The sequence below is a fragment of the Salmo salar genome, chromosome ssa19 (assembly GCF_905237065.1).
Source record: "Salmo salar chromosome ssa19, Ssal_v3.1, whole genome shotgun sequence".
Lineage (NCBI taxonomy): Eukaryota > Metazoa > Chordata > Actinopteri > Salmoniformes > Salmonidae > Salmo > Salmo salar.
The window spans coordinates 8597754-8623064 of NC_059460.1; the positions used below are offsets into that span (position 1 = coordinate 8597754).

Consider the following 25311-nt stretch of genomic DNA (forward strand, 5'->3'; position numbering starts at 1 on the left):
CAAGCAAAGGGAAAAGGTGAGAGGAAGAGAGAGCATTGATGCGAGAAGCAATACAACGTGGCTGCTATGAAAGTGAACTGTGTTTACGCGTGATCAGGGGTGTATTCTTTCCGACAATTCTGTTGAAAAACATTTCTTGAAAGGAAGCAAACAAAATGGAACGGGGATAAACATACCTGAACTTGTCCAATAGAAACTATTGTTTGCAACTGTTGGCACTAATGATTACACCCCAGGAAAGAGTGTGCAGGGTGGAATTGAATGTGTCACTGTATGTCACCTCAAATCTTTCTCTCAACCTGTGTGCACCTACGTTGTAAACTTTCATTCATAGGCTAGGTTGTAGGAACCTCATGATGGGTACCGGGAAAATTGGAGTATCATGTTGTAGCCTAAACTTATCCCTGTTACATTGAACTGGGTGAATGGAATATGAATGACAGTCATCCAATATACTGTAATAGAAATAAGGCCATGCTCATGAAAAAAATGTTTTGTCCTCCCTCATCTTAAACAGCACCGACCGACACTGCTACTTCCATACCCTATTCAAAAGCACTTAAATCTTTTGTCTTGCCCATTCACCCTCTGAATGGCACGTCTCAATTGTCCCAAGGCTTAAAAATCCTTCTTTAACCTGTGTCCTCCCCTTCATCTACACGGATTAAAGAGGATTTAACAAGTGATATCAATAAGGGATCATAGCTTTCACCTGGATTCACCTGGTCAGTCTATGTCATAGAAAGAGCAGGTGTTCCTAATGTTTTGTATACTCGGCGTATATGTGTGTGTGTGTGTGTGTGTGTGTGTGTGTGTGTGTGTGTGTGTGTGTGTGTGTGTGTGTGTGTGTGTGTGTGTGTGTGTGTGTGTGTGTGTCTGTGTGCAGCTAACAGTATTTATCCAGCCACGTGCAGAAAGCACAGGTAGTTACAGTGGGGGGAAAAAGTATTTGATCCCCTGCTGATTTTGTACGCTTGCCCACTGACAAAGACAGGATCAGTCTATAATTTTAATGGTAGGTTTATTTGAACAGTGAAAGACAGAATAACAATAAAAATATTCCCGAAAAACGCATGTGAAAAATGTTATAAATTGATTTGCATTTTAATGATGGAAATAAGTATTTGACCCCCTGTCAATCAGAAAGATGTCTGGCTCCCAGGTGTCTTTTATACAGGTAACGAGCTGAGATTAGGAGCACACTCTTAAAGGGAGTGCTCCTAACCGCAGCTTGTTAACTGTATAAAAGACACATGTCCACAGAAGCAATCAATCAATCAGATTCCAAACTCTCCACCATGGCCAAGACCAAAGAGCTCTCCAAGGATGTCAGGGACAAGATTGTAGACCTACACAAGGCTGGAATGGGCTACAAGACCATCGCCAAGCAGTTTGGTGAGAAGGTGACAACAGTTGGTGTGATTATTCGCAAATGGAAAAAACACAAAAGAACTGTCAATCTCCCTCGGCCTGGGGCTCCATGCAAGATCTCACCTCGTGGAGTTGCAATGATCATGAGAACGGTGAGGAATCAGCCCAGAACTACACTGGAGGATCTTGTCAATGATCTCAAGGCAGCTGGGACCATTGTCACCAAGAAAACAATTGGTAACACACTACGCCGTGAAGGACTGAAATCCTGCAGCGCCCGCAACGTCCCCCTGCTCAAGAATACATATACAGGCCCGTCTGAAGTCTGCCAATGAACATCTGAATGACTCAGAGGACAACTGGTGAAAGTGTGAGACCAAAATGGAGCTCTTTGACATCAACTCAACTCGCCGTGTTTGGAGGAGGAGGAATGCTGCCTATGACCCCAAGAACACCATCCCCACCGTCAAACATGGAGGTGGAAACATTATGCTTAGGGGGGTTTTGTCACGTCCTGGCCAGTATATAAGGTTAATTGTTTTGTAGTTTGGTCAGGGCGTGGCAGGGGGTATTTGTTTTCTGTGGTTCGGGGTGGTGTGTTTTGTGTAAAGGGTGTTTGATTTAGTAATTCCGGGTTTTGGTTTATGTTTAGTAATTCTATGGTTAGTCTAGGTTGTGTGTTTCTATGTTTGGTTGATTGGGGTTGGGACTCTCAGTTGAAGGCAGGTGTTGTCTATCTGCCTTTGATTGAGAGTTCCATATATTAGGGTGTGTTTGTATGTGTGATTTGTGGGTGATTATTCTGTGTATAGCCTTGTGCCTTACCAGACTGTTTATTTGTCGAGTGTTCGTTTTTTGTGTTTTGTATGTTCGTTTTGAAAATAATTAAAAATCAAGATGAGCATTCACGTACCTGCTGCGTTTTGGTCCTCATTCACCGACAACAAGCGTGACAGGTTTTTTCTGCTAAGGGGACAGGACAACTTCACCGCATCAAAGGGACGATGGACGGGTCCATGTACCATCAAATCTTGGGTCAAAACTTCAGTCCCTCAGCCAGGGCATTGAAAATGGGTCGTGGATGGGTATTCCAGCATGACAATGACCCAAAACACACGGCCAAGGCAACAAAGGAGTGGCTCAAGAAGAAGCACATTAAGGTCCTGGAGTGGCCTAGCCAGTCTCCAGACCTTAATTGCATAGAAAATCTGTGGAGGGAGCTGAAGGTTCGAGTTGCCAAACGTCAGCCTCGAAACCTTAATGACTTGGAGAAGATCTGCAAAGAGGAGTGGGACAAAATCCCTCCTGTGATGTGTGCAAACCTGGTGGCCAACTACAAGAAACGTCTGACCTCTGTGATTGCCAACAAGGGTTTTGCCACCAAGTACTAAGTCATGTTTTGCAGAGGGGTCAAATACTTATTTCCCTCATTAAAATGCAAATCAATTTATAACATTTTTGACATGCGTTTTTCTGGATTTTTTTGTTGTTATTCTGTCTCTCACTGTTCAAATAAACCTACTATTAAAATGATAGACTGATCATTTCTTTGTAAGTGGGCAAACATACAAAATCAGCAGGGGATCAAATACTTTTTCCCCCCACTGTATGTGCTAAATACAGGTCAATATCATGTAGTCCAGTTGGGCAATAGCAGGTATCAATCACAGGCTAATGGGGGTCTCCCCTAGTAAGTCCAGAGGGGTGTTGTGATTGTTTGGAAATGCGTGCTAGATGTACAGTAAGCTGTACAGGATTAAACCCTTAAGAAGCGTGTAAGGGTTTGTTCATGGGGAGCAGAGGAGGGAGGCCTCAGAGTAGTGCCAGAATACATATGCCTCCTCCTCCTCCTCCCGTTTTTTATTCCGTCCCTTCTACCTCTGTCCCTTCCACTTCTGTCCCTCCCATCTCTCTTCCTACCACCTCTCTCCCTTCCACCTCTCTCCCTTCTACCTCTCTCCCTTCTACCTCTCTCCCTTCTACCTCTCTTGCTCCTTTCCACTCTACTCAGTGAGGCCTGACTATCCCATCTCTCACCATCCTCTTTTCCTCCTCCTCATATTCTCTCTCCATTCCCTTATTCCATTACCCAGGCAAGGCTAGTTTTTCTCCCATCTCATCCTCTCATCACTCTCGCCTATGCAGTCAGGCAGGGCTACATGTTCTCCCTTTGTCTCTCTCCATCTCTCTATCTCCCTCTCTCTGTCTCTCTTTCCTATAAATAGCAGGCTTGATGCCTCCCCAACAGAGAGAAACAAACCGGTCAAGGAGGTCTTCTTTAGAGAGAGAGAGAGAAATAGAAAGAGAGAGAGGATAGAGCGCTGAGACAGGGGGATGAGCAGCCATGAGAGTGTTGTTTACTTGGACGGCTAGCCCTGTCCCCTGTAAGAGATACACACACACACACACACACACCCACACACAGTAGATGAAAACAATTATGACATGTCATCATTTAAGGATCAATGCTGTTCTTTCATTATGTGTTCTGAAAGCCATTTTAGCCAATATTCAGTGGCTTTAAATGGATACTGAACAGAAAGATGTGATGACGTCCTTTCTAAAGCACAAAAACAGTTTCTGGTGTTATACGATTTTTTGATACTCTGTTCAGATGAAAGTCAGCCTCCTTAAAGGAAAACATTTACACATGGAAAGATAAATGTGATCCTATATCATTCTACATGTATGTGTCATCCAATAGAAGAAAGGAAAGAATACCTTTATTTTTTCGAAATAGACTTTAAGTTAGGAATCACATTTTTATTAAATGAATTAAGTATAAATATCACACCAGCGCAATCTATAGTGTGAGGACAATCTATACAGAAAAAAGCAAAAATTGGATTTTCCCTTATAGACTACAATAGAATAGAAAGAATAGAGCAGACTGATTGGAATATATGTTTTATTTATCCATTATTTAACAGAAACATGTCGTTTTGCTGATACTGTAGCCGTATCCCAACCCCCAGATACACCATTTACACACTATAGGTAGGCAGGGTCAGCTGCAAAACAGCTGCTCGACAATGACTATAATGTAATGTATAATCTTCTTACAAGACATACAAGGCCCTCCCCAGCCATGGCTTTACCATCCTTTCATAGTGTCCTTGATAGACTATCAGAGATGCTTCTGTTTCACTCTAGCCCGGACTCAATCAATAACACACACTTCAGACGTTCCATAGGAAATGACTAGACAGCAGAGGATGTCTGCTGGATGATGTATCACACACACACACACACACACACACACACACACACACACACACACACACACACACACACACACACACACACACACACACACACACACACACACACACACACACACACACACGTGCACAAACACACACACACACACAGACACGCACGCACACACACACACGCACACATGTGCACAAACACACACACACTTGTTTCTAGGGATTTGACCCTCATCAACAATAGCCAGGATTATCCAGTGTCATTAATAGAGAGATACACTGAGTCTAGGAACAGCAGTGATGAAGACAGGGACAAAGAGAGGAGGAGGGGAGAAGGGAGAGGAAGAGGAAGAGGGGGAGAGATTGCAGTGTTTGAAGGAAAGTAAGAAATGTATACAGTTATGTGTGAGAGAAGTGAAAGGAAGAGAGAGTGAGGGTCAGAAAGAGGTAAGAGAGTGATATAGACACAGAGAGGAGTGAGAGAGAGGTGTGAGGAGAGAGAGGTGAGATAGCGCAAGAGAAAGGGAGAGAAAGAGATGTGTGTGTTTGAGAGAGAGAGAGAGAGAGAGAGAGGGAGGGATGGACGGTAAGAGAAAGAGAGAGGGCGAGAACAAGAGAGAGAGAGAGGTGAAAAGTGGAGGCAGTTACTCTTGTCTGAGTGATGGTGTACCTCTGCAGGACCTTGAGCAAGGGTTAATGGACTATATCTGTTATTAACACACACACACACACACACACACACACACACACACACACACACACACACACACACACACACACACACACACACCAAGCCGCCAGTCCTACTGGAAGAAACAACGTTGTAAAGGCCACAGTGCTTCCACTTAGACAAATGTTTTTACTCCCTGCCTTTGCATTCAATTTGTTTCTTAAGCCGCTTGAATACCTTATTTACCCATTTACAGGGCTAGATGGAGTGAATGAATGTCCCCACACCTTCCCCTGACTACAGCCGCCCTTTATCTTCACCCATAGGGGAAAACAGAGGCAGAGGAAATACAGGACTACAGAGAGATGGTCGTTTGTAAAAAGCTAATGGTCTGCGTGTGTGTGTGTTTTATGTCTGTGTGTGTTTGTGTCGTGGGGGTGGGGTGGGGTGTATGTGTGTCCTAAAGTACTCTGTTGCTGCTAACATCTGCCACACCAAATGGAATAGAAGGAAAGTGAGTGCCCGGGTTGCTTTGTGTCTCTTGTGACTATTGGCAGGCCAGCACAAGCACACAGGGCTAAAAGGGTTCAGGTCAGAATGTAGGTTACACTCTGATGGCAGGTCAACTGCACTACTTGCTAAAGATTAAATAGTGACTAGACAGAATGGGGGAGAACACAACCGAACATCAAGTACTCCTACAATTTGTTTACTTTTTTATTTTAATTTGTTTCTTTTTTGGTGAGGAGATGTAATGTAATAGCTGAATATAATGGCGGTGCTGGAATAACAAGCTAGAATAACAACATTGATGATTTGAAATAATAGTGAATGATAGAATGCTAGTGGTCACTGCTCTCCCTCAGACTGCCATTCTACAAGCTATCAAATCTCATCCCGTTCTCCCCAAGCTACCAAACCTCATCCCGTTCTCCCTCATGACAAATGCTCTCTCCATTCTACAAGCTATCAAACCTCATCCCGTTCTCCCTCATGACAAATGCTCTCTCCATTCTACAAGCTATCAAACCTCATCCCGTTCTCCCTCATGACAAACGCTCTCTCCATTCTACAAGCTATCAAACCTCATCCCGCTCTCCCTCATGACAAACGCTCTCTCCATTCTACAAGCTATCAAACCTCATCCCGCTCTCCCTCATGACAAACGCTCTGTCCATTCTACAAGCTATCAAACCTCATCCCGCTCTCCCTCATGACAAACGCTCTGTCCATTCTACAAGCTATCAAACCTCATCCCGCTCTCCCTCATGACAAACGCTCTCTCCATTCTACAAGCTATCAAACCTCATCCCGCTCTCCCTCATGACAAACGCTCTCTCCATTCTACAAGCTATCAAACCTCATCCCGTTCTCCCTCATGACAAACGCTCTGTCCATTCTACAAGCTATCAAACCTCATCCCATTCTCCCTCATGACAAACGCTCTCTCCATTCTACAAGCTATCAAACCTCATCCCGTTCTCCCTCATGACAAACGCTCTCTCCATTCTACATCCAATCAAACCTCATCCCGCTCTCCCTCATGACAAACGCTCTGTCCATTCTACAAGCTATCAAACCTCATCCCGCTCTCCCTCATGACAAACGCTCTGTCCATTCTACAAGCTATCAAACCTCATCCCGTTCTCCCTCATGACAAACGCTCTCTCTATTCCTCCATCCTTTGTTCATCCTTCTTGAACCGTTTCCAATCGAGGTCGATGTGTTCTGACTTGTGCTAATAAGAACACATTCCACTAGAATAACTTTAGATTCTGCTCTCTCTCCGTCTCCCTCTATCCATCTCTCTCCGTCTCTCTCGCTCTCTCTCTCTCCCACACACGCACGCACGCACACCCACCCACCCACCCACCCACCCACCCACCCACACACACACACACACACACACACACACACACACACACACACACACACACACACACACACACACACACACACACACACACACACACACACACTCGGGTATGGTAGTCGTGGTAGTTGGACATTGTTAAAGGAATTATCCTGCATGGGTTGTCACTGTGCATTGACACAAAGGGATTTGTTTCCTTAAAGCATAGAATCATCTTGGTATTCATGTCCCTATATGAAAAAGTGAATGGAATAAAGATATTCCACTACTCTTGGAAGGAAATTGTATCTCTACTAAAGAGGTGCTTTATAGAAAAACAACATGTTTCAACATTATGTTCAGATTCAGATACAGTTCTATATCCTAGTCTTGTGTTATACCAAGGAGAGGGAGAGGGGAACAGTTGTATGGAAAGCTAGCCCCAGTGTCTGGCTGGTCTGTGGGCTGTGGGGCTGTGGATCAGATCCATCCATTACTGATCCTGTCCCTGGTCCTACACCTGATCCCTGGAGAGAGAGACATACACACACACATACACACCCACATGCACCCCCCCCCCCCCCCCCCACCCCACCCACCACACACACACACACACACAGTTTCTCCCTAGAGAGAATCCTGGTAGAAGGGAGTTTTTAGTAATCAGGTAGCGAGAGGGAAAAGGTGGAGGAGAAAAATGGTGTAGCGGAGGAGAGACAAAATGAGGCAGAGCGAAAGAGAAGAACTGAAGAATGGAGAGAGATAGAGCGTGGGAGATGGGGATGGAGAGAGAGAGAAAGAAAGAAAGGGAAGGGTGGATCAGTGGGGGAAGAGATATAGAGAAGAAGAGAAAGAGTGGATGAGAGGGGAAGAGATATAGAGAAGAAGAGAAAGAGTGGATGAGAGGGGAAGAGAAAGGGAGAGGTGTAGAAAGAGATCAGGAAAGAGACAGTAGAAGGGAGAAACAAAGAAAGGTAGAGAGAAAGAGGAATGGACAGGGTAATCTCCAGAGGGAGAAGAGAAGAGAGAGAGAGAGAGAGAGAGAAAGAGAGAGAGAAATGGCAGTGCAATTAACAGCTAACAGTCTGGTTTCCCTCTCCTTACTCAACTGTCACTGAGCATGATTAATCTACAGACACACACACACACACACACACACACACACACACACACACACACACACACACACACACACACACACACACACACACACACACACACACACACACACACACACACACAGCTTCATGGATGCAGTTTAAATGAGATGTTGTAAATACGACTGAGGAGGACAATACATACTGTAACAGTGCTCTGGACCAACATGACTAGTTCATATTGTTATAGTAGAGATCAGATTTCAGGTGTTCTGATCTAGGACACATCTATGATGTATGCCAGGGGCGTCCATCCTCCTAGGTGTGTTGATGTCCTGAGGATCATGTAGATTCAGGTATGTTAGAGCAGGAGCACTACAGTTAATGTATAGCCTACACCGAATCCAAATATAGTCATCATCTTTATTGTGAATTATTTATTTGCCATAGATACTCATTGCAGAGAAAAAACATAATAACTGACCACCTACCAAATGACCCATTAACTCTAAACAAGGTACAGACAGGTCTCCAAAATAATCTTGGCTATCTGCAATGGAAAACCCATAGCCTTAGCTAGATACACGTTGACAACCTCTCAAAAAATGTAAGTGGCAACCAATCAAAGCATGAAGTTCCACCACCAGCAGCATGCTTTTCTCATATAGCCTACCTTTTCCTGTCCGCACCGGCTAGGCGAGCATCCCTTCATGTATAACTGACCCTAGACAACAACACCGGTTCTAATAGTGTAAACCCATTTAGCTTTGGGGGAATAAGAGGGAAATATTCTGGAGCGTCGTAGCTGCACCATCACATACATTCACCCATGAAACACTAATGACTAAATACAATCAGTTGACACCATCTACAAAAATACATGTTCATAACGGCATCAAACCGTATCCACTCCGTGCATCAGCGTGCAGCTCGGTTCTCATGCCCTCCCTTCCATCATCCCCTGCCCCAGGATGCACCCGAAAGCCACCACCACCACTAAACGGAAAATGACGATGAAACAAACCGGTAACTTACGTGCGAAAGGGAGAGCTCCGTGCAGGCTGCGGAAACTGTTAAAAATCCACAGCATTGACGTTAACGTGAATGTTGAGACCAACCCAGGACGGCGCATCTTCGCGTTGATAAAATACTGAGGGAGAAAACAGGATAAATGAAAGTGGCGGAGAAATATATCCTTTTAGCACGAGACAATGCCCTCCTGCCGCTCGAGAGCTACAGACTGGCGAGGAGAAGACTCCGCGCGCGCGAATCTCTCTTTTCTACCACTTGCTCTCTCTCTCTCTCTCTCTCTCTCTCTCTCAATCTCAGTCGTATTGCCTACCAACCAACAGAAGCTTTCCTATCTCATCCGAGAGCGGTGGCCGCGACCCCCAACTTTAACGACGTCACAGCCAATAACTACATTAGAGGATAGATAGAGACTGTTAATAATTGTTACAATATCAAGCCATTTTTCAGGTAGGCAGCACTCAATGTAGTGTCGACTAGTAAGACTGAAAGCTATTTGCTGATGGCTTCATGAAAGAAGCTTCGTTTCGCTCGGAAGTCGCTGCCCAGTGCTGATTGGTGCTGAAGTTGCTCTCTCGCTCTGTCCCTCTCTCCGCTTCGCACTTTCCGGTGGCAGTTGGTATGTTCCTCGCGACGTACCCGTTGGAATCCTCTTGGGACACCACGGGCCAGCATGCATTTGTAACCCTCCCATATTTAGAAAAGATTGTCAGACCCGTTGATTTTTATACATTTAGGATTACGACACCTATTATAATAGCAATTATACACATTATAGATAGCATATGGGCTATATAGTCCTACTCTACACATTTAAACGAGAAGAAAAGAAGGGAATGGACTTGATTGTGCTGAGAGTCCTGATAGGAAGGTCTCTGGATCCTCGAATGGGCTGCACTCCAAGACACATTTTATGGCCAGTACTACCTAGTGTTGATTTTTCAGTGTAACATTACAGTCATGATTCAGGTATTACATTCACTTTAAGTGTTAAATTAACACTCATTGGTGTAAAAGAACCACAGTGTTGGTGTTAATAACCAGTGTTAACCCAAAACCACACCCATCATTATCATATTTCCCAGCATGCTCTGTTGCAGGTTGTATTTTGGAATTGTTTGTTTCAATATCTATGTTTTTACACGCACATTGATTGAGTAATTCATATTATGCTACTCATATATAAATAACATACATTTTTCTAAACCAATCTGTTACTTGTTTTTTTTGGACCGTTATTGAAATAGTTATTCCAGCTGAAATGCTTATATAGATATGTATACAACAATAAAAATGGTAGGTAGTCTCATAGTTTAGTCTTCCCAGGCTAGCAGTCATTCTGGATGCAGGTTGTGGGTGAGTAGTCATTCTAAATGTTGGATATACCCACTCTGGCTGAATTCCAACATACTTTGCAAGCCAGCATAATGTGATTTACAGGCCTGATGTGACCTGTAAACAAACCATAAGTTTCAGGCCACTGTAAAACTATTCCTGCAAAATAAGGCCTTCTGAAATACTTGCTGTATTGTGTTAAAGATTTACATTTTAATTATAACATATTTCATTTCGATTTCACTTGGTGAAGGCCACAGGACTGAAAATAGTTGAAAGAAACAACCATGTCTCTGTCACTAACAAATACACATGTACAGTCATGGGTGGTAACTCTACAATTCAATCAAAAGGAAGGGACATATGCAAATAAAGCTATAGACTAAGCAGTGTGTTAATTTAACCCTGAAAAGTGTGGACCCGATTTAGCACTGGAGAATATGCTGTATAGTCAACAAGAGTGGGATAGAGAAAGGGTAGGTTGATCACTCGGTCACGTGAATTTGCATTCCAAAAATGTAAAATGTTAATGTATCTATCTCTTCAAGAGTATCTTAAATAAGACAAATCATCTGTCGTCGCCCCCCCCCCCCCAAAAAAAAAAGCTGTGCTTGTCTTTTCCTATGAGCATTGACTTTGCTGATAGCTTCTTTATTGAGGAAACATATACTGACTACTACTGTGATATGTGGGGGTCTCTCCTAGCTATCTTAAGATGAATACACTAAGTCACTCTGGATAAGAGTGTCTGCTAAATGAGTAAAATGTGAAGTGTGAAAATGTAAATTAGTTTCATGATATGATCTGGTAGACCTATATTTGATAGATACTGAAGTATACTAAACTCAGAAGCCTATCAACTGAAATGTATTAAGGACTGTAAATTCGTTTTTTTTTTCAAAGTTGCCGAAATGCCAAGTATGTCCACTTATATCAGTGCATTCGTAATCACCTAACCATTACAAAACTTATGTTAGAGCAAATAAGCTTCACGCAGCAAATTAGCAATTACATTTTTTTGTTGACCAAATTCGACTCTCTCGTTGACATCCATACAAAATTCCTCACTTCGTGGTCTTATTTTCGTGGGCAGATTTTGGGCGGAGGAAACACTCGCTTCACCGTTTCCTCTCTGACAACACATAAGAATGCCAAAATGGCTCCTACACTAGACTGTATTTTCAGCATTTCGCTCCTAAATGAAATTCGGCAGAATTGACTTATGTTAATTAGTGACCTTCAGTGTCAATCGCTCTGTGGATTATTAGCATATTCTCAAAATAGCACTGGAAGTACTGAAGATTATAAACATCTACACTGTCTTGTGCACTAAGCTTTCCATATGTCTGCTTGTATTATGTCACACGTTACACCATTATTATAATAATGCTGTATGTAGTCTAAAGTGTGACCAAATACAAGCAGACATATACATTTCAGTAGGCTAATATTATAATATTACTAATATTAGTAGTAATATTATAATATGATTATTATCATATGTTTTATAATATTATATAGCCTACCTTCTATCAGAATAGATCATTGTATGTTATAGTATCTGAATATACTGTTAGCATACATGTTATATTGTCAGAATGTACTGTGTACTGTACTTGTGTACAGTATGTTGAATGACTGAAATATGCAAAAAGAAAAGAGGGTTGAGCACACACCTGTAGAGGAAAACATTTTGGAGTATACCAGTATACCAATGTCCTGGGGTTCAAATAGGCATTAACTCCAATATACTCCCATTTGTTTTTGTAAGCATACTACTGTTGTAGATCAGTGTGTTGTGAAAAGCCAGAGCAAGGCTTGAACCAGTGGCCTTGTAATTACAGGGTAAGCACATTATCTCCTGTGCCATAAATGCACAGACTACTATGTCTGGGATTCTTGAATGTCAGGACAATCCTAGTCCGACAGAGAAAGTTTATTTTTCTAGTAGAGTTACATATATATTGTTTTATTATTTGAACTTTTAAAAAAAAATTACATTTAGGGGAATTTCATTAGGGAAAATATTTTTTTGTGATTTTTCTAAATATTTTCAATATTATTCATTTCCATGTCAGGAAATTCCCTTCTCCAGAGCAAATGATCACAACTTCAAAAACTGTCAAGAATAATCAATAACTGATAAAGGATCTCATGTAGTTTCTTCCTATAGCCCTCTCTGACTAATATTTCTCTCATAACTGTGATTCCTGAAAAAAATCCTACATTCATCAGAAATGAGCATCTATACCATGACAACTCCTTCTTCGTCTCCTGAAGTATGTATAGTATGTATAGTGCAATAAGACAACGCTTGGTCCTGAAAGTCCTGTTCTTTTGAAATCACCAAACAATATCGGAATCACCATGGTCACAACCATAACCTGTCAACTCCATCTCCCTTATAGATTAAGATAGAATATGAGTTTTGGTTCAAAAATGTTCATTTTAACTAGGTTTTATAGTCATAAAGCAACTGAGGAAAAACAAAATTACTACTTAGTGTAACACTTCAACAATGAAGAAAAATATGCAATTTGTCAACTCCGTAAAACATAAACTCCATCAGATTTTTGACTGTCAACACCGTCAGAGTGCTGAAATATCTAATATGGTTTTATTGGGGATTTTCAAATTAAGAATTTTTCACATTTTACAAATGTTTTTATTGAACTTTTGTTTTTAGAGACAAAACTGTCTTTTGAGTATCTGTTGTCAACTCCATCAGAGGCTTGTCAACTCCATCAGAGGCTTGTCAGCTCCATCAGAGGCTTGTCAGCTCCATCACGGATGGCTAACCCCCCTAAGATACATTTTCTTGTCAATATTTGGAATACATTTTTAATCACTGTTCTGCAACATATGCTTAATTGAAGTACATTATATGGCCAAAAGTATGTGGACACCTGCTCATCTAACATCTATCTCATTTCAAAATCATGGACAATAATATGGAGTGGGTCACCCCTTTGTTGCTATAACAGCCTCCACTCTTCTGGGAAGGCTTTCCACTAGATGTTGGAACATTGCTGTGGGGACTTGCTTCCATTCAGCCACAAGAGCATTAGTAAGGTCGTAAGGTCGGGCCCTGATGTTGGGCAGTTAGACCTGGCTTGCAGTCGGCGTTCCAATTCATCCCAAAGGTGTTTGATGGGGTTGAGGTCAGGGCTCTGTGCAGTCCAGTTACGTTCTTCCCAACGATCTCGACAAAACATTTCTGTATGGAAATGGCTTTGTGCACGGGGCCATTGCTGAAATAGGACAGGGTCTTCCCCAAGCTGTTTCCACAAAGTTGGAAGCACAGAATCATCTAGAATGTATAATATATGCTGTAGCGTTAAGATTTCCCTTCACTGGAACTAAGGGGCCTCGAACCATGAAAAACAGCCCCAGACCATTATTCCTCCTCCACCAAACTTTTCAGTTGACACTATACATTCGGGCAGTCTGCCAAACCCAGATTCGTCCGTCGGACTGTCGGATGGTGAAGCATGATTCATCACTCCAGAGAACACATTTCTACTGCTCCAGAGTCCAATGGCGGCGAGCTTTACACCTCTCCAGCCGACGCTTGGAATTGCGCATGATGATCTTAGGCTTGTGTGCTGCTACTAGGCCATGGAAACCCATTTCATGAAGCTCCCGACGAACAGTTATTGTGCTGACGTTTTTTCCAGAGGCAGATTGAAACTCGGTAGTGAATGTTGCAACCGAGGACAGATGATTTTTATGCGCTACGTGCTTCAGCACTTGCCGGTCCCGTTCTGTGAGCTTGTGTGGCCTATCACTTCGCGGCTGAGCTTTTGTTGCTCCTACATTTCCACTTCACAATTAAACACAACACAATTATTTTCCATCAATATTGCCCCTGTCTGTCTGTGTGGTGCGTGCGTTTATCTAACACTGTGTGTAGCCAGTTGTGATAACCATCTTGTGGGTGGGTTGAAATAAATACTTTCCCCGAAACCTTATCAATTAAATGTTAACTGTAAAATAGGCTTACCTGGCAGAAGTATATCATGACTAAGTATATTATTTGTATCTATTATTTGTTATTTGCAAACTTTGCCATGAAATGAGCAGCAGCAGTACCAAACCATCTGCTATACCATCACATTAGATGGCACTTTCATTACCAGCTAGATGCACAATTAAAGGGCCAGATACACAATTAAAGGGGAATTACACCAAAAAATCAACATTTGTTAGTTTTCTTCCAGACGTAATTTTTTGTTGTTGTTCTGATCTGATTTACGCATTGACATGGACACAGAACATTCAAGTTCATTGTTTCTCTATGAACAATTGTAATTTTAAGAGTCTAAAACCATGAACATTTTCAGAGTGGTGCAGCGGTCTAAGGTACTGCATCTCAGTGCAAGAAGTGTCACTACAGTCCTTGGTTCAAATCCAGGCTGTGTCACATCCGGCCGTGATTAAGAGTCCCATAGGGCGGCGCACAATTGGCCCACTGTTGTCCAAGGTAGGCCGTCATTGTAAATAAGAATTTGATTTTAACTGACTTGCCTAGTTAAATAAAGCGTAAAATAAAAACAGAACATAATTTGGGAAAATAAAGATTTTATTACAGTTGTTTATTAACCCTTATTTTACCAGGTATATTGACAGAAAACGTATATAGTGCATTAGAGGGTGCAACTCAATATTAGGAAGGTGTTCTTAATGTTTTGTACACTCAGTGCTATAAAACAAAACAAAAATAAGTTTGGAGATATGTATTACGTATTTGAATGATCTGATGTTAGAATGAAACAATCCATGCCTTTAAACACTCCTTGGACAATACACGTAAATGTAAAAAGCCTTTTATGTTGTCTGACGGAGTTGACATAAATCCACCTTATTGTATTTTATGAAGATTCATTTTTTAAAGTTGTTGATTTACATAGACCAAAGTATCAGCTACCACACTATCGAAATATATACAGTGGCAAGAAAGAATATGTCAACCTTTGGGTTTCCTGAATTACCTGGATTTCTGCATAAATTGGTCATAAAATTTGATCTTCATCTAAGTCACAACAATAGACAAACAAAGTGTTCAGAAACTAATAACACACACATTATTGTATTTTTCTTGTCTATATTGAATACATCATTTAAACATTCACAGTGTAGGTTGGAAAAAGTATGTGAACTCCTAGGCTAATGACTTCTCCAAAAGCTAATTGGAGTCAGGAGTCAGCTAACCTGGTGTCCAATCAATGAGACGAGATTGGAGATGTTGGTTAGAGCTGCCCTGCCCTATAAAAAACACTCACAACAACTTAGTTTGCTATTCACAAGAAGCATTGCCTGATGTGAACCATGCCTCAAACAAAATATATCTCATAATTATTGACTTGCATAAAGCTAGAAAGGGTTACAAAAGTATCTCTAAAAGCCTTCATGTTCATCGGCGCAAGGTAAGACCAATTGTCTATAAATGGAGAAAGTTCAGCACTGTTGCTACTCTTCCTGTGAGTGGCCGTCCTACAAAAATGACTGCAAGAGCACAGCGCAGAATGCTCAATGAGATTAAGAAGAATCCTAGAGTGTCAGCTAAAGACTTACAGAAATCTCTGGAACATGCTAACATCTCTGACGAATCTACAATACATAAAACACTAAACAAGATTGGCGTTCATGGGAGGACGCCACGGAAGAAGCCACTGCTGCTGCACCTCTGAAGTTCGCAAAAGAGCACCTGGATGTTCCACAGCGCTACTGGCAAAATATTCTGTGGACAGATGAAATTAAAGTTGAGTTGTTTGGAAGGAACATACAACACTATGTGGGAGAAAAAAAGGTACAGCACACCAACATCAAAGCCTCATCCCAACTGTAAAGTATGATGGAGGGAGCATCATGGTTTGCGGCTGCCTCAGGGCTTGGACAGCTTGCTATTATCGACGGAAAAATTAATTCCCAAGTCATTTTGCAGGAGAATGTCTGTCAATTGAAGCTCAACAGAAGCTGGGTGACGCAACAGGACAACAACCCAAATCACAGAAGAAAATCAACAACAGAATGGCTTCAACAGAAGAAAATACGCCTTCTGGAGTGGCCCAGTCAGAGTCCTGACCTCAACCCGATTGAGATGCTGTGGCATGACCTCGAGAGAGGTTCAAACCAGACATCCCAAGAATATTGCTGAACTGAAACAGTTTTGTAAAGAGGAATGGTACAAAATGTCTCCTGACCGTTGTGCAGGTCTGATCTGTAACTACAGAAAACGTTTGGTTGAGGTTATTGCTGCCAAAGGAGGGTCAACCAGTTATTAAATCCAAGGATTCACATACTTTTCCTCCCTGCACTGCGAATTTTTACACAGTGTGTTCAATAAAGACATGAAAACGTATAATTGTTTGTGTGTTATTAGTTTAAGCAGACTGTGTTTGTCTATTGTGACTTAGATGAAGATCAAATTGTATGACCAATTTAAGCAGAAATCCAGGTAATTCTACCGGGTTCACATACTTTTTCTTGCCACTCTATTTCAAATTTTGTTAATATAATGAAAAGTTTAGATTGTCCCATCGTTCAAACATCTCTGAGGTAGATGATGCAGTACGCTCTCATACAGAGATGCTACGTCTACTTTGGATACCACTTAGCACTGGCCCACTTCACCCATTAACTGTCATGTTGCTATCTTCAGGTTGCTGCCCCCAAAATTCTGCTAATAGGCTATTCATTCCATGACAATACCTACTTCTGGATGATGTAGCGTTTCTGTATTCTTGTAGTTTAAGCCTCCAGCCAGCCAATGACATTAACATCTATTCAGTATTCAGGATAAAAGATCCAATATTGCCATGGCCTCGCACTCATATGTTCATTCACTCCCCAAATGAACTAGAGATCCAATTTAGCACCTTCATAATGTTCTCCCTTATCTGATCTCAAGCTCTTTTCATCCCCACATGACAGAGGAGAATTCAAAGGTCTGTCATACCAACGCAGGTGAAAGCTACTGTACATACCCTAAGAAGAGAGAGAGTAAGAAACAGAGAGAGGGCGAGAGGGGGACAAACCATCACTTTAGAGCAGGGGTCTCCAACCTTTTCTAGCATGAGAGCTACTTTTTTTTTTTAAGTAACATGTTGCGAGTTGCTCATTTTTTTTCTAGCTTTCAAATGATAGTTATACTATCTTTTAAGTAATGACTCGGGACGTCGGTTGTAAGATGAACACTTATTTTTAGTAATAATACTTATGTTACATTTTACCACTTAGAATTCTACAAAACAAAAGAAAGATGCTAGCAAAAGCCAGAATAATCCCTTCTCACTTGTACATAACTGCCGCGCTCTTGTTTTTCTTACTTCCTGTTTTAAGGCATTCTGGTACTTGTACATTATTGTACATATGTAAATAACTGTAAAAGAAAAATATTTAGATACAGCTCAATTAATTATCTGTAAACATTCACTCTCTAACCCATTAAAGTTACAACACAAGTAGGCACATTCTTCTCTTCTCTTCTCCTCTGCAACTCTTCCCCAGGTCCTTAGTGTACAAGAGAAAGTACTGCACTTTTCTGTCAATACACCTGGTAAAATAATGGTTCATAATCAGAGATTCTTTCCCAAAGTCTGTTTGATATTTTCCCAAATGATCTTCTCAGTTGACTTTTCCTGGTTTTAGATTACTTTTGTAATTTTTTATGTCTGGAAGAAAACTAACACGTTTATGTTTTTTGTGTAATTCCCCTTTAATTGTGCATCTGGCCCTTTAATTGCACATCTAGCGAGTGAGGAATGTGCCATCTAATGTGCTGGTCTAGTGATGGTTCTGTACTGCTGCTGCTCATTTCATGGTAAAGTTTGCAAATAACAAATAGATACAAATTATATACTTCCTCATGATACACTTCTACTAGGTAAGCCTACTCCGCAGTTAACAGTTAATTGAGAAAGTTTTGGGGAAGGTATTTCTGTCAACCCATAAGTAATCACATCAACTGGCTACACAACTGGATTGATAGACAAACACTCACACCACACACACAGACAGAGTTAATATTGCTGGAAATGAATTGTCAGATATTGTGTTAGGTTTGGCCTTTTAAGCCAATAGCGGCTAACCAGGGGTGTGATAATGTCAACATTGCGTTGATTAGATAATAGTTGAGAGCTCGCTGTGTCAGATACTTGTGAGATTTGTTTATGACAGTTTGTGGTGTAACGTGAAAATTGCATGTACTTTCAGAATTGTTTGGCGAGCTGCTCATAGGTGGACTGCGAGCTACTGGTAGCCCATGATCAACCTGTTGGAGCCCTCTGCTTTAGAGTGAAAGAAAAAGACAAAAAGAGAAAGGAAATTGCTGATCTCATTGATTTACTGTTAGCAAACAGGAAAAACAATTTCCCTTTCCAATAACCTCTAGGGTCATACAAGTTTCCTTTTCTCATAAAAAGAGAGAGAGGGAGATAAAGTAAGTGGTCTCACATAAGCAGCTTTCTTGTAATGAATAATGTCAGGGAGTAATTGGTTTCTGAAACGTTTCATGAGCTCAATTAGCTAAATGAGTCTAAAGGATGGAGAGAGAAGGGGAAAGAGAGAAGGAGAGGCGGAAGTAGGTACAGAGAGAGAAAGAGAACATATAGAAAAAACAGAAGGAAGAAACGGCACAGATCCTGATGACGCGATACCCTCTCTCTCTCTCCCCCATGATTGGTTGGGCAAGGATTCTGATTCTCTACTTATTTTGTCCTCATTGGCCCTCAGATCTCTAAGAGCTTAGGATAGTTGGAAGAGAGGAACATTGGGGGCATTAACCACAGAACTGTTCACATCAGAAAGTTTAGTTCATTATAGCATTACAGAATGGTGCTGTCCTCACACAGGGCAGAGCAGGAAGACACTGATGGTGGTATTTTGTATTTGTATTTACTATGGATCCTCATTAGCTGCTGCCAAAGCAGCAGCTACTCTTCCTGGGGTCCAGCAAAATTAAGGCAGTTCATACCATTTTAAAACATTACAATACATTCACAGATTTCACAACACACTGTGTGCCCTCAGGCCCCTACTCCACCACTACCACATATCTACAGTACTAAATCCATGTGTAGGTATAGTGTGTGTGTGTGTGTGTGTGTGTGTGTGTGTGTGTGTGTGTGTGTGTGTGTGTGTGTGTGTGTGTGTGTGTGTACCAATGTTTGTGTTGCTTCACAGTCCCTGCTGTTCCATAAGGTGTTTTTTTATCTGTTTTTTAAAATCTAATTATACTGCTTGTGTCAGTTACTTGATGTGGAATAGAGTTCCATGTAGTCATGGCTCTATGTTGTACTGTGTGCCTCCCATAGTCTGTTCTGGACTTGGGGACAGTAAGGAGACACCTCTTGTGGCATGTCTTGTGGGGTATGCATGGGTGTCTGCGCTGTGTGCTAGTAGTTTAGACCGACAGCTCGGTGCATTCAACATGTCAATACCTCTCATAAATACAAGTAGTGATGAAGTCCATCTCTCCTCCACTTTCAGCCAGGAGAGATTGACATGCATATTATTAATATTAGCTCTCTGTGTACCTCCAAGGGCCAGCCGTGCTGCCTTGTTCTGAGCCAATTGCAATTTTCCTAAGTCCTTTTTTGTGGCACCTGACCACATGACTGAACAGTAGTCAAGGTGCGACAAAACTAGGGTGTAGGACCTGCCTTGTTGATAGTGTTATTAAGAAGGCAGAGTGTCACTTTATTATAGATAGACTTCTCCCCATCTTAGCTACTACTGCATCAATATGTCTTGACCATGACCGTTTACAATCTAGTGTTACTCCAAGCAGGTTAGTCATCTCAACTTGCTCAATTTCCACATTATTTATTACAAGATTTAGTTGAGGTTTAGGTTTTACTGAGTGTTTTGTTCCAAATACAATGCTTTTAGTTTTAGAAATATTCCTTGCCACCCACTCTGAAACTAACTGCAGGTCTTTGTTGAGTGTTGCAGTCATTTCAGTCGCTGTAGTAGCTGACGTGTATAGTGGTGGTGAAGTTATTATTATTATTATTATCTCAGAGCTCATGACCTGAGGGGAGATGCAGTTCGTTTCAGAGTGGCCTGAGAGCCTGTGGCCTGAAGGGAGATGCATATAGACCACATCCCCCTCATCCAGATTCAATGTCAAAGTATTAGAAATGTACACATAATACTCATCATCCTGGTCATTAATATACATCAGTCTCTTGTTATTGTGGTAAAGGTAAACACCAAAGTTTTGTAAACTGCACTCCTCAAAGGCAGTGAATCTGATGTAGTAGACTTCTTTCACTGGTGCTGTGAAGATACCTGCATCAGAGGAGAAGCAGGGAGTGATCATCACTGCCCATTTCTCATAGACACTGCTAGTAATACTGAACTGTAGCTGGATCCAGTGTGTGTTCAACTCACATTTTATTTGTCACATGGGCTGAATACAACAGGTGTAGACTTTACTGTGAAATGCCCCAAGACAATTCGAACTGGCAACAGACAAACAGAGAACACAGGTATAAATACACAGGGGATAATGGGGCAGATGGCCGACACCTGGAGGGGGGTGGAGACAAGCACAAAGACAGGTGAAACAGATCAGGGTGTGACAGTCAGTGTCAAGGCACAGATCTGGGGAAGGGTATCAAAAAATGTCTGCAGCATTGAAGGTCCCCAAGAACACAGATGCCTCCATCATTAAATGGAAGAAGTTTGGAACCACTCTTCCTAGAGCTGGCCGCCCGGCAATCGGGGTGAGAAGGGCCTTGGTCAGGGAGGTGACCAACAACCCGATAGTTCCTCTGTGGAGATGGGAGAAACTTCCAAAAGGACAACCATCTCTGCAGCACTCCACCAATCAGGCCTTTATGGTAGAGTGGCCAGACGGAAGCCACTCCTCAGTAAAAGGCACATGACAGCCCGCTTGGAGTTTGCCAAAAGGCACTCAGACCATGACACTCTCAGACCATGAGAAACAAGATTCTCTGGTCTGATGAAACCAAGAATAAACTCTTTGGCCGGAATGCCAAGCATCACATCTGGAGGAAACCTGCCACCATCCCTACGGTGAAGCATGGTGGTGGCAGCATCATTTTGTGGGGATGTTTTTCAGTGACAGCGACTGGGGCGAAGGTTCACCTTCCAACAGGACAATGGCCCTAAGCACACAGCCAAGACAATGCAGGAGTGGCTTCAGGACAAGTCCCTGAATGTCCTTGAGTGGCCCAGCCAGAGCCCGGACTTGAACCCGATCACACATCTCAGGAGAGACCTGAAAATAGCTGTGCAGCAATGCTCCCCATCCAACCTGACATAGCTTGAGAGGATCTGCAGAGAAGAATTGGAGAAACTCCCAGGTGTGTCAAGCATATAGCATCGAGGCTGTAATCGCTGCCAAAGGTGCTTCAACAAAGTACTGAGTAGAGTCTGAATACTTATGTAAAAGTCAAGGGGTCTGAATACTTTCCGAAGGCATTGGATATAATCTCACAAGCTGTCACTCTGGCCTCCCTGGCTGAAACAACATGAAGAGAAGCATTAATCATTTAAAAAACTAAAACAACACAATGAAAAACAAATATCAATTATATTTGTTTTATAAACAGGAATTCAATTTGAGTTAATCAAAAATGTTGATTAGACCGTTAAGTAACAATGAGATTGAATGATCAGTGTTCATTTTCTCTCTCTTCATCTCCTCCACCTCCGTCTCACTGGAACTCAGTCTGCCCTCCAAGGCTGCGGTTAGAGAAAAACATTAGTTAACCAATGTAGTGGAGTTGGTCTGGTGAGCCACGCTCCTGTGATGAGTAACCTTGACTGAGAACTAAAGACTTGCATTATCTCCCTAACCTAAGTGTCTTTTAGGGCAGACAACCAAGGTTCAAACCCACTCTGTCACACTCGCATTCACTGTAATTATGCAAATGATTATAGTGAATCTGTTCTTTTCCTTACCTGCTTTCCCACTCTCGCTGGCTGTCACTCTGGCCTCTGGGGATAACATCACTTGCAACCAAACACAGTTCACTCAACAGTCAGTTCTAAAGGAACAATCAGTCCAATTATGATCAAGTAATAAACATAAACAAAGAAATGCAATTTCAACTGTAATTTATTCTTACACAAGGATTATGTGTGATGTGGCTTTATAATATTACCTGCATTCTCTGTCCAGCTCTTCCAACTCCTCACTGGCTGTCATTCTGACCCCCATGGCTGACAGTTCAGCTGCTTGTCCTAGAATTATGGGAAATATTTTCTCCAAAATCTGTAGATCTTTTACTGTACTGACTTCACAATGAACCAAACAAATGTTAATGTTTCTACATAATGGTGCTTTACCTGTATTGTCTTTCTCCAGCTCCTCCACCTTGTTCTTCTAGAGCTGCAGTTCAGTAATGGTGACGCTCAGCTCCTCTCTAAGAGCTGTCACCTCCTTTTTCTGTTCCTCCACCTCCTTCTCACTGGCTGTCACTCTGGCCCTCATGGCTGACAGTTCAGTAGTGGTGACGCTCAGCTCCTCTCTAAGAGCTGTCACCTCCTTTTTCTGTTCCTCCACCTCCTTCTCACTGGCTGTCACTCTGGCCCCCATGGCTGACAGTTCAGTTGTTGATCCGCCAATGAACTGACCTCATTAATCCCGATGCTTCTAAAATCCCGCTACAACCTCTGACAAGCCATCAAACCGGCAAAGTGTCAATACAGGACAAAAATTGAATCATACTACGCTGGCCTTGACGCTTGACAGATGTGGCAGGGCTTGCAAACTATCACGGATTACAAAGGGAGACCCATCTGAGAGCTGCCCAGCTACGCGAGCGTACCAGATGAGCTAAATGCCTTCTATGCTCGCTTCGAGGCAATCAAATTTATCAAATCAAAATCAAATTTATTTTTATATAGCCCTTCGTACATCAGCTGATATTCTCAAAGTGCTGTACAGAAACCCAGCCTAAAACCCCAAACAGCAAGCAAAGCATGTGAAAGAAGCACGGTGGCTAGGAAAAACTCCCTAGGAAAAACTCCCTAGAAAGGCCAAAAACCTAGGAAGAAACCTAGAGAGGAACCAGGCTATGAGGGGTGGCCAGTCCTCTTCTGGCTGTGCAGGGTGGATATTATAACAGAACATAGTCAAGATGTTAAAATGTTCATAAATGACCAGCATGGTCAAATAATAATAATCATAGTAGTTGTCGAGGGTGCAACAAGCACGTCCGGTGAACAGGTCAGGGTTCCATAGCCGCAGGCAGAACAGTTGAAACTGGAGCAGCAGCACGGCCAGGTGGACTGGGGACAGCAAGGAGTCATCATACCAGGTGGTCCTGAGGCATGGTCCTAGGGCTCAGGTCCTCCGAGAGAAAGACAGAAAGAGAGAAAGAGAGAATTAGAGAGAGCATATTTAAATACACACAGGACACCGGATAAGACAAGAGAAATACTCCAGATGTAACAGACTGACCCTAGCCCCCCGACACATAAACTACTGCAGCATAAATACTGGAGGCTGAGACAGGAGGGATCAGAAGACACTGTGGCCCCATCCGATGATACACCCGGACAGGGCCAAACAGGCAGGATATAACCCCACCCACTTTGCCAAAGCACAGCCCCCACACCACTAGAGGGATGTCTCCAACCACCAACTTACCGTCCTAAGACAAGGCCGAGTATAGCCCACAACGATCTCCGCCATGGCACAACCCAAGGGGGGGCGCCAACCCAGACAGGAAGACCACGTCAGTGACTCAACCCACTCAAGTGACGCACCCCTCCCATGGACGGCATGGAAGAACACCAGTAGGCCAGTGACTCAGCCCCTGTAAAAGGGTTAGAGGCAGAGAATCCCAGTGGAAAGAGGGGAACCGGCAAGGCAGAGACAGCAAGGGCGGTTCGTTGCTCCAGCCTTTCCGTTCACCTTCACACTCCTGGGCCAGACTATACTTAATCATAGGACCTACTGAAGAGATAAGTCTTCAGTAAAGACTTAAAGGTTGAGACTGAGTCTGCGTCTCTCACATTGGTAGGCAGACCATTCCATAAAAATGGAGCTCTATAGGAGAAAGCCCTACCTCCAGCCGTTTGCTTAGAAATTCTAGGGACAATTAGGAGGCCTGCGTCTTGTGACCGTAGCGTACGTGTAGGTATGTAGGGCAGGACCAAATCGGAAAGATAGGTAGGAGCAAGCCCATGTAATGCTTTGTAGGTTAGCAGTAAAACCTTGAAATCAGCCCTTGCCTTAACAGGAAGCCAGTGTAGGGAGGCTAGCACTGGAGTAATATGATCAAATTTTTGGGTTCTAGTCAGGATTCTAGCAGCCGTATTTAGCACTAACTGAAGTTTATTTAGTGCTTTATCCGGGTAGCCGGAAAGTAGAGCATTGCAGTAGTCCAGCCTAGAAGTAACAAAAGCATGGATTAATTTTTCTGCGTCATTTTTGGACAGAAAATTTCGGATTTTTGCAATGTTACGTAGATGGAAAAAAAGCTGTCCTTGAAACAGTCTTGATATGTTCTTCAAAAGAGAGATCAGGGTCCAGAGTAACGCCGAGGTCCTTCACAGTTTTATTTGAGACGACTGTACAACCATCCAGATTAATTGTCAGATTCAACAGAAGATCTCTTTGTTTCCTGGGACCTAGAACAAGCATCTCTGTTTTGTCCGAGTTTAAAAGTAGAAAGTTTGCAGCCATCCACTTCTTTATGTCTGAAACACAGCCTTCTAGCGAGGGCAATTTTGGGGCTTCACCATGTTTCATTGAAATGTACA

General features: G+C 42.4%; 1 protein-coding gene and 1 long non-coding RNA gene across 4 annotated transcripts in view; both read right to left on the minus strand.

Annotated features, from left to right (window-relative positions):
• cntnap2a (contactin associated protein 2a) overlaps positions 1-9788 on the minus strand; it is a 243316-nt gene extending 233528 nt beyond the window's left edge. For 2 of the 3 annotated variants that reach the window (XM_045702060.1, XM_045702059.1), the window contains exon 1: positions 9238-9788. In XM_045702060.1, the coding sequence (XP_045558016.1) occupies positions 9238-9334 (97 nt within the window). In that variant the 5' untranslated portion in view covers positions 9335-9788. The remainder of the gene's footprint in view (positions 1-9237) is intronic. The other variant, XM_045702061.1, reaches the window with a different exon arrangement.
• A 12043-nt stretch (positions 9789-21831) lies between these two features.
• Positions 21832-23151, minus strand: LOC123728986 (uncharacterized). Its single transcript, XR_006760678.1, has 5 exons — positions 22888-23151; positions 22704-22782; positions 22501-22586; positions 22186-22281; positions 21832-22057 (listed from the first exon to the last, which is right to left on the minus strand). It is a non-coding gene; the product is annotated as an uncharacterized lncRNA (long non-coding RNA).
• Between the last annotated feature and the right edge of the window lie 2160 nt (positions 23152-25311).